General features: G+C 34.5%; 1 protein-coding gene across 1 annotated transcript in view; it reads right to left on the minus strand.

The window, feature by feature from the left end:
* Positions 1-1,004: 1,004 nt before the first annotated feature.
* Positions 1,005-16,079, minus strand: part of LOC311292667 (uncharacterized protein) — a 26,302-nt gene continuing 11,227 nt past the window's right edge. Inside the window, exons 3-4 of the mRNA XM_084412451.1 lie at positions 6,677-6,989; positions 1,005-1,671 (exon numbers count right to left, since the gene is read on the minus strand). Of these exons, the coding sequence (XP_084268577.1) occupies positions 1,217-1,671; positions 6,677-6,962 (741 nt within the window). The 5' untranslated portion in view covers positions 6,963-6,989 and the 3' untranslated portion in view covers positions 1,005-1,216. The remainder of the gene's footprint in view (positions 1,672-6,676; positions 6,990-16,079) is intronic.

Here is a 16,079-nt window from a genome sequence, read left to right on the forward strand (position 1 = left end):
CAGTATTCAGATTCGTAACAAAAGCGAGCAGCGTACAGTTGTCGCTGTAGCCCTCTACCATTTATATATATATATACATATACAGTGCTATGCATAAGTTTAGACACCCATGCTAAAGTTGACTAAAAAGAGGAATAAAAAATCATCTTTTGGAAATTGAACTTAATGCCTTAATTAAAAAAATGAGGAAAAATCCAACCTTTAAGGACACCAATTTTCTTTGTGAATGAATAATGTATCGTAAATAAATAAATGTTCTTCCTTAAAATCATCACATAGCCTTCACCATACCTAGAGATTGGCATGGAGTACTTTCCATAAGATCATCTCTCAATGCAAATCAAACCAGCTATTAGGCTAACTGAAATAAAACCATGCCAATCTCTAGGTATGGTGAAGGCTATGTGATGATGTGCGGCTATTTTAATCCCAAAGGCCAAGGGAACTTTATCAGGATGCATAGTATCCTGGATCCATGAAGTAACTGGCCTTTAAAAATAAAAATCTGCCTGCCTCTATGGGAATTTAACATAGGGGTGTCCAGACTTATGCACCCTGTATTTTAAGGAAGAACATTTATTTATTTACGATGCATTATTCATTCACAAAGAAAATTGGTGTCCTTAAAGGTTGGATTTTTCCTAATTTTTTTAATTAAGGCATTAAGTTCAATTTCCAAAAGATGATTTTTTTATTCCTCTTTTTAGTCAACTTTAGCATGGGTGTCTAAACTTATGCATAGCACTGTATATATCTTCGGATAAATACTATTATATCTGTACTTGTTCTTCTGCAGAAGTTTCCAGTGGAAGGCAAAATGAGTCTCCCGCCAGCTTTCGGTCCCATTGATTAAACCAACGATCCGCCTTTGGTTAAAGTCCAGTGCCCTGCACTAATCATAAGTGCCAGTATCCACTGAAAAAAGGCAGAAACAAAACTTATTTTCCCGTGACAAACTTTCCACAGTTGGCTTTGGACAATTCAGGCCTTGTCTTTTGTGTTTTGTGCATCACTTTTCTGTAGCTTTCACTCTTTCCATGGTGGCGTACCGGAGCATCTTTTTGTTTCTCGTTCTCGAATCGTTTTTTTTTTGCGTGTCACACGCGGTCGCCCTTTCCAAAGCTCCTGTAGTTACCATTGAATTCTGAAACATTTTCTGGTATTTCTATGGTGATGTTTGGACACACTCCCTGAAGTTTCCACAGTTCCCTGAACGTCATACGCAACCGCACGCTCTCGCAGACACGTTCTGGATTGTGTAGAATCTGTCCTTGTTGTCAAAGAAAGACATTTTCTTCTCGAACTTCGTAGGCCGACAACAAGGAGTGTAGCGCGCCTTGTCTTTTTTTCCGTTTTCTCGTCCACGCCGGCCTTTCTCACTGGAGCCGTTATTTAACTGCATGTGCTCCATTACAAAGTCATAGTTGCGTCTCTCGTGGATGCACTTCCCACTGCAGTATCTGAAGCGCACGGTCTCGTCGCTTTCGTACCCGAGCCCAAGCTCGCTCACCGTGAGCTCGACCTCATGTAGAGAGCACGGTTTTGGGCCTTTCCGTGCTCGTTTGGTTCTCCGTCCCGTCTCGGTTCTCATCCTCCTTTCCTTTCGGTCCACCAGAGTCGCAATCACCTTCTTCAACTCGCCCTCGGTGAAGCTTTGGAAGAGGTACGAGACTAGAGGAGGAAAAACACCCAGAGGAGAATGTTAATGTGTGCTCTTCCATAACTCAAGAGACTTAATTGAGTTCTTAGGCCAGAAACATACTTTACATCAATGTATGCTTTTCCCAGATTTTTGCTAATGAGCCATTAAACACACTTAACGTGCGTTTGTGATTCCGTGGCGGAAACAAATCCTCAGTTCTCAAGGGGCGATTGAGTTACCTTTGAATGTCTGTGTCATTAAACCAGAGCTGGGATAATTTACCATCAGTTCCCTTTGGAGTATATTATGTTTTAGAATAGCAGTTTCGGATTTATGAGTAAAGTAATGTTCATTACTTTCACAATTTTGTTCTACAACCTAAATTATACACTATTAGGTTTCAAATGTGAATTTTGAAGCCACTCTTTGTCTGTTTTTTTTGCTAACAAGTTGGCGCAAAAAAAAAAAAAAAAGGTTCAATGGGGTTCTTGACTAATTTAAAGAACCATTTATGCCAGAAAGGTTCTATATAAGAATAAATGTCTTACTGTGATGTTCAATGGGTTATTTCAAAGTATTTCTGATAATAAAGTATGTTATTGAGCTGCTTAACTCTGCTGCTTAATGAATTAAAACTAAATGAATTCAAACTAAATTCATGAAATGATGGGAATCCCTAAAAGGTTCTATATATATATATATATATATATATATATATATATATATATATATATATATATATATATATATGAAGTGCCTGACGGAACCCTTTAATGTTCTATTTAGAATGTTTTCTTTTAAGAGTGATGTAACAATAAATGGATATGTAGCAAGTTTTTTTTTTTTTTTTTTTTTTTAAATACAGCGAATTAAAAAATGAATGTTTGAGTCTGACTGTGTAATTTACAGTGTGTTGTTGTGGAACAAAAAGTGAAAGTCTCTTTCTGTTAGCCTCAGAATTTAAATGAAAACACAAGAAAAGTCTTGAGGGAACTCATTAAAATGCCAATTCTCTTCTGGGTTTTGCCTACAAACTCAACAGCTCTATATGGGGTATAAACATGCTAACAATAACTATCAAGATTCTCTTTAAACTGTTTCACCTGCATGAAAAAGCTCACTGTGTGTGCTAATTCCCTCTGTAGTGAATCTTGTGTCAACTTGTGCTTGCATAAAGTGTGTTTCAGACCTTAGTAATGTTTGCATTAAGTATCAACTTTGTCTTAGATGTTTTTACTAAAATTCCTTAGAGGTAAAAGTCGACACAGTTGTTGAAATGCAGTAAGAATATAGACCTTATTGAGGACGGAGAGCATGTTTAATTTGACACAAATGAAAACAAGGCTGAAGGCTGTTGGGTTTAAACATGTTGTTCATTCAATAGGTTGCAATAGGATCATTAGTAGGTCAGCGTGAAAGTGTGTTTCGAATCAGTTCTGCATTGCTGTTGAAAATTGTATATTATATATTAGATTTTACATACATTTTTATTGCAAACTCAAACATTATAGCTGGCTTATATAGAAGCAGTTAAATATGACTGGAAAAAGCATCATTAAGAATGTGTTAAACTACAAACCAAAACGTAATGTTTCGCATCATATGCATTGTCCTCAAGGAAAAGTGTGTTTTTGAATTTATGGTTTTCTGGCCAGAAACAAAATCCTTATTGTTGAGCCTTGGACTTAATATATATGACTTTGCATACCTTTTGGACTTTCTTTTTTATTTTCATCTGTGTCTAATTACATTTTTATGGTCTCTAGAACTATAAAATGAATGTAAATAGGCAGAAAGTTTGGCTTTAATAGTTAAGAATTTGACATGTTCAGTATGACTCTAAAAAGAGACGTGTGAGATTATGCTCGAGTCTTGTTTTCAGGAGACGCATCTGTTAAAGTACAGTCGGTAACTTCATCTTCAGCTCTCCATTTAAACTCATTACTGTCTAGGATAGGGCTGTGCCAACTAATCACAATTGCAATAAAATTACAGTTCGATAGAAGCTCGAGTCATTTCTAAATTGCTAAACGCTGCCATATAAAGTCATTATTTAAACTCATCTTGTATGCAAAAGATGTTTGCCAATCAGAAAGCAGCATGCTAACAAAGGTACAGGTTGTTGCACCTTTATTATAGAATCTGTCAATGCAAGCTGTTAATTTGATTTCCTTCTCGTTAATTTACAGTTTTAACAATATTATGAAAAAATGCTAAAATTGCATTTAAAATCACAATCAGTGTCTTATGTTGTCCATATATTTTCTTCTTCTCTACAGTATATCTCTGTCTGTCTTCCACGGCTCTTAAAACTATCATAATATTGGTTGTGTTACACTTAAGAACTCAAAGGGCTTGACCTGCACATTTTGTCTCGGATTTACCAGCTTTAAATCTCTATAATGGTAGTAAAGTAGGATTACGTCCATCTTTAAGATGGGTTTAGAGCATTTTTGCACTGACCTTTCGATGCTCCATGTCAGTAGCCCCTAACCCTGGTCCTAACACTACACATTTGTGTATGTCTCCCTAATTAAACACACCTGATTTTAACTCATTATTATGTCTTTAGAGGCACCAAGACGGGTGTGTTAGATAAAAGAGAGATGCAAAATGTGTACCAGGTTGAGAGAAAACTGTCCTATATGTAGGATAAGAATAGGTCTGCTTATCTTTGCAGTCTTTACAAGTCGGATATGTTTTAGGAAAATTGCTTTCGCGTGTAATTGCACACTTTTCATGCGGCCGTTTCAACATACAGTGTCTGAATGCGCTAAAGAAAAGGGGCAAAAAATATTCTTGACAATAATAAATTTAATTTAATTTCGGGTGTTTTGGCCAACAACTAGAAATGTTCCTTGAATTATCTTTATGAGATTAAATATTTGCCAGTTTCTACACTTTTGATTAGCATAACTTATCAGCATGTCACTATATTTGGCTTTTTATAACATGTTATTTCAGATTAGTGGAAAGAAAACCTCCAAAATACACTTTTAAGTGAATGTGATCTATTTGCAACTGTAGATTTCAATTACTATATATATAATTTTTTTATTTTTTTATTTTTTTTAAGGGACGTTTTCTCAAAATGAGTTTTCTCTCCTGCACTGATCCAGAAATCTCCACTTCAGCAGCTTTACACTTTTATTCCTATCTATATTTTGAAGGTTTTTTTACAAAGGGTTTGGTTTATATATAGAATTCATAAAAGTATGTTGAAAATGTATTTTATTTTTGACTGTTGACAGTATTTTCCGATTTATGGAGTGATAAAAAGAGACATCCAAAATCCACTCTGTAAAAACATTTAACTATATCAACAAAATAAAACAAGAATTGTGAATCTGGCCTGGAAATGTATGCAAATTAGTTCATATTTAATAGATCATGCATTTGCATATCTAAACAACATTTAAGGAAACTTTGTCCTCTTAATCTTTAATATTTGGCCACTTCTTTGTTATAGAAATGCTACAGCCACTGTAATTTCTTGAACAAGAGCATGTGGACGTCAAAACATGCAAACTCAGAGCAATTTTGAAATTGCAATTAACAACAGTTTGCATTATTAAGAATCACATTGATGTATTCTCCTGTGTTGGCCTAGATTTATAAATGATTAACATTACAAATCTGGTGAAATGGCACACGTTGCGAACCCATATGAATGTCAACCCAAACAAATGCAGAGATGGAGTTTGCTAGCCGAGCTGCTGAGATGCACTCCTCACATGTAAATGATAAAAGTGCAACACTTCACATGAAAAACACAACGAGCGTCAGACTTTATTCATTAGCATATCATATGCACATTATTAGAAACTCAAACAAACAGCACATGCAGAGACTAAGTTGATGTGGAGCAGAATTTACTGTGAACGGAGACGCTCTGAGACAGAAGAAACTTTAAACCTTCACGCATGTAAATAATTAAAGCGTCGCGCTTCACCCTGAAACCCACAGGGCATACATTTATTTAACTGAATATTTCACAGTATAGCACTATGCTATATTATGATTTTATGTTTTTAATGTATCATACAGCCTTTGAATTGGTCTAATAATGCATGGAATTCGCCACTTCTGGTATTTTTAGTCGACGTGGGAAAATTGTAATCGAGGATTTTTTATAATCAAGTACTTGATTTACTTTATTTTTATTTAATCAAGGAATTGTGACAGCCCTAATGCTGATATCTACTAGTTAAAGATGCTCTAAGTAATGTTGGGGACTTCACTTCTTGTTGACGTTCGACGTATTGTCAAACAAAACGGAGGCTAGCTCGACCCTCCCTCGTCCCGTCCCCTCGCCACCTTTCGAAGGCTTTTCCGATGTAAATTCGGGACTTCGTGCGTTCCTTCTCCTTTTCCCTCTTCTTTGCTATTTGTTCATCGGGACGGCGTCTCTTTGGTCGTGTGTCGGCCATATTAAAATTCTCAAGAATATAATTCTTACGTTAGTCGTTGTCGTTGTCTAGGACATCTCTCCTCTAGCTAACTCCCCTCTTCATGCTTCTCTCTCCTCCACTCCCCCCTTCATGTGCACTAACCCCCCCAACCCCACCCCCAAATCATTCTTGTCGGTTATCGGCTGGAACACTGTTTGTTATGTTTTGTGGTCCAGGCTGGGCCAGTTTGTTTTTGTTGCCGTTTGTGGAGCCTGGGCTGTCTACAGAGACCGCGTTTTTGTACAGTGTGTTCAGGGGACAGGCAGCTAGCGGATAGTAAGGAGATGTTTGCTGTATGTGACAAAAAATGTTTCGGCATAAAAACGCGTCGCATCGCTTAGAGCACCTTTAATTCACCTATTTACTTATATATCAAGTGAGCTGACAGATGCTGTGTGTGTGTGGTAACTGTGAACTGATGATATACCAGGTTTTGTGTGACTGAGCGGTGTTGGCGTGTAGTATAAACACAACGCCGACTGAAGAACGACTTTAAATCCTTCCCATCATGTCTACGTCAACGGCACCTAATCCACACTAGCGCCGTCGCTACATAAGGAAAACCAAAAAAGGTTTCTCTTACATTCGGAGAGAAAGGAGCCCATGTCCTCCGTGGCTCTGACCGCTCGTCGCGGCGCTGGCTTCCTCGCTGAGGTTGATGATAGTGAAGATGAGGATGATGATGATGATGATGATGATGATGATGGGGATTCAAGTGCTGAGGCTGGTGGTGGATGTGAGGAAGGGCCTGAAGAGATCTCTAAGGCCTTTGGGTAGGAGGGCCCGACAGGTAACGTGGTTCTCATAAGCAGGAGGAAAAACGAGGCACCAAACAGGATGAAGGCGATGACCTCTTTCCATACCCTCATCTTAGAGCAGCGTGGAGCATTGAAACTCTGAAAAACAGATGTTAAAACAGGCTCGTCAGGCAACTCATCTCACCCGTGGTGTTTATCTTCGAGATGTTTTGGATTTTATATATACAGTAATCAACATTTGAAGCTGATCAAAACCTTTCATCAAAGTTAAACATTAATTTTGAACAATACCCGTTCTTGTGTTAGGACAACTTTGAGAAACTTTTTTTGATCCATTTCAAATGTTGACTACTATAGATAGATAGATAGATAGATAGATAGATAGATAGATAGATAGATAGATAGATAGATAGATAGATAGATAGATAGATAGATAGATAGATATTCTGTTTTAATATTACATTTTGTATCATTTTGTTGTGTTTTTGTCTTTTTTTATAACTATTATAGCCATGGTTCAGACAGGCTTTTTATCCGCCTTTGAAATATGTGGCTTCCTTCACATTTATTGAAAGCTTTCAATGAACTGTAAAAGTGTTCCTGAGCACAGTCTACAAAAAAATGCATGGTATTAAAGGAGTAGTTCGCTCAAATTACACAGTTTGTCATCTTGTCATTTTGTCTTATAATGTCGAAGCCTTTGCATGCAACAAAAGTAGATGGTGATTTATTCTTCTAAAAATAACATAAAAACACTGTAAGAGTAGTTTGTATGACTTTTGTGCTATATATACTCCAAGTCTTCCAAATTCACACTGATATTTAACTACAGCAGAATGCATATGTATATAGATTGGTATTGGATATTTAATAGTGCATGCTCATTTTCCTTGTTTTTATATTTAGATGACCTTTGCTGTCATCTAACGCTCATTTCAATTTAATCTTTAAAATTACTACATGTAATAAGTGTTAAATGTTATCTTTGGCAAATCTAAAAATGAATATGTAGTGATTTCTAAATTTGCTTGTACCATTAAAAAAAAAAAAAATATATATATATATATATATATATATATATATATATATATATATATATATATATATATATATATTTTTTTTTTTTTAGACAAAATTGTGTATGTGTACAGTACCAGTTAAAAGTTTGGAAACATTACTATTTTTAATGGTTTTGAAAGAAGTCTCTTATGCTCATCAAGCCTGTAGTTTAAAAAAAAAAAAAAAAAAAAAAAACAGTAATATTATGAAATATTATTACAATTTAAAATAATGGTTCTCTTTTTTAATATACTTTAAAATGTAATTTATTTTTGTGATGCAAAGCTGAATTTTCATCAGCAAGTACTCCAGTCTTTGGTGTCTTATGATCCTTCAGAAATCATTCTAATATGATGATTTATGATCAATGTTGGAAACAGTTGTGCTGCTTAATATTTTTTTTTATAACCTTTTTTCAGGATTATTTGATGAATAAAAAGTTAAAAAGAACTGTATTTATTTAGAATAGAAATCTTTTGTAACAATATACACTACCGTTCAAAAGTTTGGGAACAATAACTTTTTTTTTTAAAGAAATTAGTACTTTAATTCAACAAGGATGCGTTAAATTGATAAAAGGTGATGGTAACGATTTATATTGTTAGAAATGTTTTTATTTTGAATAAATGCTGTTTTTATGAATAAATGCTGTTAACGTTTTACTCATCAATGAATCCTGAAAAAAGTATTCCAAAAAAATATATTAAACAGCACAACTGTTTCCATCATTGATAATAACTGAGTATCAAATCATCATATTAGAATGATTTCTGAAGGATCATAAGACACCAAAGACTGGAGTACTTGCTGATGAAAATTCAGCTTTGCATCACAAAAATAAATTACATTTTAATGTATATTAAAAAAGAGAACCATTATTTTAAATTGTAATAATATTTCATAATATTACTGTTTTTTTTTTGTTTTTTTTGTTTTTTTTTACTGCAGGCTTGATGAGCATAAGAGACTTCTTTCAAAAACATTAAAAATAGTAATGTTTCCAAACTTTTGACTGGTATGTGTATGTGTATGTTTATGTGTATGGAATATTTATAGGTATATTTAAGTTGTAAGAATTGAGAAATTACAAAATGCCGGACAGTCTGTTTCAAGAGCGACCAGACCCTGAGAGGACAAAAGGACCTCTCTGGAAATTACCATTTGAACTCGCCATCGAGACGAAAGTCTCACCTCTCCGAGTCATCCTAATCTACATCTCTGTCCCTCTCCCCTCACCCCCTCTCTCTCATGCTCAGATGATCGCCTCAATTCACCCAAGAAAATGTATAGTTTAATAGTGAATGATTACCACAGAGTATTTTTCATGCTTGGTATCATTTAAAATGTCACAGTGCGACTGGTACAAATGTCTCATTTCCAAATAAGTAAAGCAAATGGTAATAAGGTTTTTAAGAGTTTAAAGATAACTGACTTACAAAGGAAGGTGGTCTCTCAAGACAAAATGGTCACACACTCCCCAAAAGGTGCAACCTCTGAATGCAAATTTCTTTTGTTAGTACATGTTTTCCATGTGAAAGGTTTGTCTATATAATGAAGATCGAGGCCTTTTCTGTAACTCAGATTCGCCCGTGAGGCTGAGAGAGAGAGAGAGACCATTTAACAACATCTAACTGACTTTGACATTATTTTCATTGAAGAGTTAAACGGAACAGTCAAACATTCGCTCATAATTAATGATCCACTAGATATCATTAAAACCTTTTCATTTATGGAGTCAGATGAAATAACGAGAGAATACATACTCAAACGTATTGCATTTAATCCAAAAATACTTTGCCTCGAGAAAAGGACAGTAACACGTATAAAGACCCTCCGCGCTGGTCGGATGCCGGACTTTGGGCCGATCGAGCGCGAGCTTACAAGTCATTATTAACTTATAATCTTCCACTTCTCAGTTTTGCTGAAATCTGTTTTGCTTGGTTTTGTTCGGGTTGCATCACTATCGGTCATGTGACCCAAAAACAAAGGGCGCTTGGCAGCAAACTCAGGACTACTATCCATCTGAAGGACTATTTTTATACCGCTTTTTATTTTTATTTTCAGAACATGGCAATATAAATAACACTCCATGTTTCTTTTGTGCATTACAGAAAATGACAGCTGATGATAACACAATTTTTTGGGTGAACTATTCCTTTTAGGGGCTTAACCTTTTGTATATTGTACTTTCTTTGGCTTCAACCGCACACTTGGCGCAGAGAGTGATTTTAATAACCCTTAATTATACGATAATAATACAATTGAAAGAATTACTGTCTGTTTTGAATGCTTTGAGATCATCTTATTTGTGCGGCGTATGAATGGAGGTTCTCTCTTTCAAGTCATGATCTTTTCTACGCATTGTATCCTTTTCCCATTTGATTCCTTCATCTTTATGAAGGCGTGTCCCTTATAACATCCACCTGGGTTGGAGAATGAGATCCGACATCATTGTGCACACAAGCAAGTCCGAACTATTAGTCTTACGTTTCCTGAGGGGGAATCTTTGTTTGTCGAGATGATCCAGTCAATGCTGGCAGATTTGTGATGGTGAACAGACCTTCAGTAGGTGTTGAAACTAGACAGGGTGAGATGGATCTAGTTTTTGTGCATTGCATTTTTTTTTTGATAACAACGGTTCAAAGTTTTGCATGTGGGTCTGCTGGTAGAACGTTCTCCACCAGATCAATCAGTTGGGTTTTGTTTGTTTAGCTATATCTATGGAGCAATCATGTATCTATGCATGTGTGCACATACTTTTCTTTTACTCTCTCAAAAGGCTGCATTCTTTTCCTGCTGGGAATCTCTTTCAGACACTGTTGTTTTTGCAGTTGAACATAACTGGTTGAAGTCTTTTTTTTTTCTTCTTTTTTCTTTGTTATTACTAGTTACCGTTTTCTCCAGAGTAGGAGGAAGCGGGAAAACTCTTCCCCAGATCAGGAAATGGCAGATGAGTAACATTTAAGGACAAATCCAGACACTATATGCTGGAAGTGTTTTGCCAGATTGACAGTATGGTGGTCTTATTGGGTTAATGGGGGTTTGGCTGCCAAGTCTAGAGTTAATGTGTGTGTCTGAGGTATAGAAATGGCGTAATTGTTTTATTTTTGATATTGAGCACAAATATTTTCATGAGTGATTCTCACTTCATCAGAGTGATTCATGTCTGGCTCATACTTTAACTTCTAAATAAGGAAATAGGTATAATCCTAATTATACTGTGCAAGATGAAGCTATGACGAAATTAATGATCTAATATGAATATAAACTAGATGAAGCTTATTTTTAAGACATTTTTTTGCATTGACTGTTTTTTATTTTGTTCCCCCTCCCCCAAATTTTATATAATTCTATAAAACACAATCACATTATTGTGATGCAGAATGCATTGATATTTTTCTTTTTTTAAGTATTTATATATTATAATTTTTTTTTGAAAATGTAATGAGAATCATCATTAAAAATAGAATTGAATAACAAAAAATAATGTCATTAGGCAAAAAATATCCTATAATGTTCTTTGTCATTTGTGACCCTGGACCACAAAACCAGTCACATGGGTAATTTTTGGGAAATTGAGCTTTATACATCATCTGAAAGCTGAATAAATAAGCTTTCCATTGATGTATGGATTGCTAGAATATAACAATATTTGGTCGAGATACAACTATTGAAAATCTGGAATCTGAGGGTGCAAAAAAATCAAAACATTGAGAAAATCTCCTTTAAAGTTGTTCATTTATGTTCACGATTGTGCAGCATTCACTCACAAAAATACATGTTTTATATATTTACGGTAGGAAATTTACAAAATATCTTCATGGAACATGATCTTTACTTAATATCCTAATGATTTTTGGCATAAAAGAAAAATCTATCATTTTGACCCATAAAATGTATTGTTGGCTATTGCCACAAATATACCCGTGCGACATGTGACCGGTGACGTGATCCAGGGTCACATATTTTTGAAGTACATAGACTTTGTGTTCCATGTCTCTGTGTGGCCAAAAAAAAACTGTCTAAACGAGTAAACACAAGCTATTATCATTTTTTTTAATTGCAAAATTAATGCCTTTTTTAATAAGTCTGGAATTCAGTCTCTTTTCTGGAAAGCATGCTGTGATTTTTGATGTGTTCTGGTGTCTTTATCTCGACTGCTGTGTGTTTTGGAAACGGCATTATCACTCTGGTCAACTTCTTCGCTTGACCAAATGTAGATCTGGCACGTCTGAACGCCTGAAAACTTCCAACAAATGATAATTAATAGATCATTATTTAAGTGAATGTCATGAAAACATGTCTAGCTAGTTTCTACCCAAACTCTCATGAAACCAATGTTACTTGAAAAGTCATTATGATCCTCAGAATAGGCTTTCATTTACTTCAAGTAAAGTGTAAATTGTTTTTCCTTCTCGATTTTGGGGAGAAATATGACCTTCTTGATGGGTTTCATGAGATTTGTGTATTTTGAAATCCAGGGTAATCCAAAATGTGTCAAGATATACAAAAGAACACTTGATGAACCAATAAACTTTCTCTAGATTCATACGGCATGTGTTATTCCCACTAATGGTTATTCGCCTTTCTGCTTTAATCGTCCTTTAGTTTCAGTACAAATAATCAAACCACAGTTTGAGTTTTCAGAGATGGATGTTTGATTAATTGGCCTGTTGAGGCGAATTGTTTCCATCAGGGGTGCTCTGCTAATTAACTTTATTTACACAGACCGTTATGATGAACGCAATGGACAATTACATGTGAGACATACTTCATGCTGATTATTGAGTCTGACATTAACTGCAGTGTGTTTGATGAATTATGTTATGATGTAATTGTTGTGTATTAAGGGTTACCTCATCATCTATTTTAAACGGCTGTGATCTGATTGATTATGAGTAAAACTTTAGTGATGTAATAGTCCTTATTTCAGAGACTGTTACGCTCTTCAAAAAGGGCTTCAGTAGTTGCACATTCAACAATTTTTTTTGTTGTTCAATTATATGGATATACTTTTATGATTAAACCATCAGCGAAGCAACATCACAGCACTTCAAAAAATTAAAGTATGAAAAAGTATTAAATTTACAGTAAATCAAATGTAATTTATTTAATATTTTTTCTTTTATATAAAATATATATTTTACAAAATATTTTTACTATAAAATTACTATAAAATCAAAGCCATATAGCTAACAAAGTTGTGTTCTAAATTTGAAGTTGATATCACAAAAATTGAAGTTCCCATGAGATTTTGTTTAGGCGTAATACCACAAATAGCCACCGGGTGCCATTGAACTCCATTGAATTTAATTGTATGCATTCTGCCATAACAAATTAATACATTTCTGTCCAAATATCACTTCTGTCACAAAATATGGAACCTTGAGACTCAGACCTTTCTGTCAATATGTGTTTGGTCAAGATTAGAAAAGATTTTGATAATATATTATGAAACATAATGATGCCCAAAAGGGGAGGAGCCTGATAAAATAATTTAGAGTATCGTTTCTATGGTAACGCAATGTCCAATTTCAAAACGGTTTTCACAGGATGAATTCTGAGATCGTACGCTTTCAAATGATACCTAATTTATGATAACTACTAAAATATGTAATGTAAGAATAAAAAAAAGCGATAAAAAAGATATTATATTTTAGAGAATAATATATATATTATAATTTTTAGAGGATAATATTATTTTCTAATTTTTTATTTAAAAATACTAGATTATATGTTCTATTATGAACTTTTGAGGTGCGCTCTTGTCATAAATTCATCTGTTTCTGTTCCTACATAATTTGTAACAAAAAACAGTCCTAAAATATCGATTTTTTTTTTCTTTTTTTTTTTTCTAAATGTCGACAAAAAACGATTGCGAAATGACGCCGTTTCCATTAACCGATGTTATGCGACTAAAACGTAATTTTTTCCTCTCGCGATAAGTCATTACAAAAATCATAGCAACAGACAGATTTATGTATATCCCAGCCACTGCACTGGCCATTATTATTAATTGAAAACGTGTAGTATCCAATCATTAATGGCAAGGAACGACCCTTATTATACTTGTGAGCGGCACATATGAGGTGTTTCTGGGTGTTTCTCCCTCATATCTGCTTCGAGGTCTCGATTGTGGCATTTCTTTGAGGTTTAGAATCCATTATTCCTGTAATTCTTCTGTCTTTTATGAGTTTAATAAAGAACTCTGTCTCGTATTCTGTCCAAACACACCGCGTCATCACGTCAGCTGACCTGTAAATGCGCAAAAACTGTTTCCATTGCAGTTTTGTGAAATATTTATTTTTCGAATTGCCTGTAAAACCACCTCAAGCGAGCGTAACAACTTTTTTGCGATAAATGGGAGTTTTTGCGAAAATTACGTGTTTCCATTGGGCGTATTTTCAATTCGCAATTTCAATTTGCGCAATTTGAAGGGTAACGGAAACGCGGCTATTAGCAGGTTTTTAGGCCCTGCTGAAATAGTAAGCTCTTGTAAAACATACTCCAATTGTTTTATTTACAAAAATATTTTTTTACAGTGTAGGCTATACATATTTTTGTCCAGATGCCGCAAATATCTAGCATGTAGTGAATCATGTTTGATGGCTGTGAAAGTCTAAGCCTACCAGCTTGTCAGAAGGGTCTTCATAAGAAAGCAAAACAAACATTTTCCCTGGAAAGAGAGTGAATGTCTGTTTCTTTTCATCCGTCACAACATTGGTCACCTCACATCTCATCTCATCTTATCTCTACTTGGCAAAGACAGATTGTTTAACAGGAAATCGCATGTTGACATGTCAGTTCAGTTTCTAAGAAGCGTGTGTCTGTGTAATCTGATGAATTGTCTTTGCAGTAGTCTGATATTGTCAGATTGATAACAAGTATGACAGGATGCAATATTCTCTAGAATAAACAAACGTTTGTGTTGTGGAGATCACAGCTGATAATGATCATAATCATAAACGGATAATGATCCTGTCAGCCTCATGCTGTTTCTACATAAAGGCTCCTGTGGTGTGTGTGTATATAGGTGTATAATGAGATGTGTCAACTGTCAACTGCTAGAAATGTAAATGTGAGAGCCACAAAGGAACTGCACATCGTATTGCATGTCTACATACAAAAGTCTGGTGTCTGTATATATATATATTTTTATATTTATGAAAGTTAAAATGGTCGTGGGCTTATTATTTATTCATTTTTTTGCACTAAAATTAATTTTGTTGCACAAGCTGCACTGTAAAAAAAACAAAAAATAATTTATATTTGATATATAAATATATAAAAAATTTTTTTTGGGAACTCTGATACTTTTTTACTGGATTTTTTTGATTAATAGAAATTTCTAAAGAACAGCATTTATTTGAAATAGAAATCGTTTGTAACATTATATATGTATTTACTGTCACTTGATCAATTTAATGCATCTTTGCTGAAAAAAAGTATTAATTTCATTTAAAAAAAAAAAAAAAAAAAAATCATACTTACTGACCCCAAACTTTCAAATGGTAGTATAACTTATGTTAGTCAGACAATTTAATGCATTAATATTTAATTAAACTCATGTACGTTATAGGTGTGTGTATATCTGCTATTTCACAGCGACTTTGGCTCATGATTGTTTTGAATCTTTGTGTTTTTATAATGTGAACCTATTTTGCACTGATGTCAGACTTATTGTTCATAATGTGTGAATAATCTGATCTTTTGGTTCCATCAAGTTCCAAATTAAATTGGTCATATATTTAACTCACTGTATTACACAAACATTGTCACATGGTTTATTTAATACATAAACCATTTTGTGTAGTAGTGCCAAAACCAACTATGTTGTGATTTTTATACTGTTACCATGATATGTTATTATTCATACGTGATACGTGAAGTTTTGCACATTCAGTTCCGCCCACCCATAAAGTCACATTTTCTGTTGTCAACTTCAACACGCCCAGCTGTAATTTATATGACTGTGTGTGAGCAAAGTTTTCTACTGGCAATTGCAAACATAAAGTGTGACAAACTACCTGTTTCCTGAGCAAGTCTCTCTATCAGCTCTGGACAGGATCACACTTTCCCACCGTTTGAATTGACGTTAGAAACTTTCCACTGATGGAGAAAAGTCAGGAAACCCTAGTTAGTCACCCTATACTTTCTGCTAATGTGCAA

Source organism: Rutilus rutilus (assembly GCF_951802725.1).
Source record: "Rutilus rutilus genome assembly, chromosome: 6".
Classification (NCBI taxonomy): Eukaryota; Metazoa; Chordata; class Actinopteri; order Cypriniformes; family Leuciscidae; genus Rutilus; species Rutilus rutilus.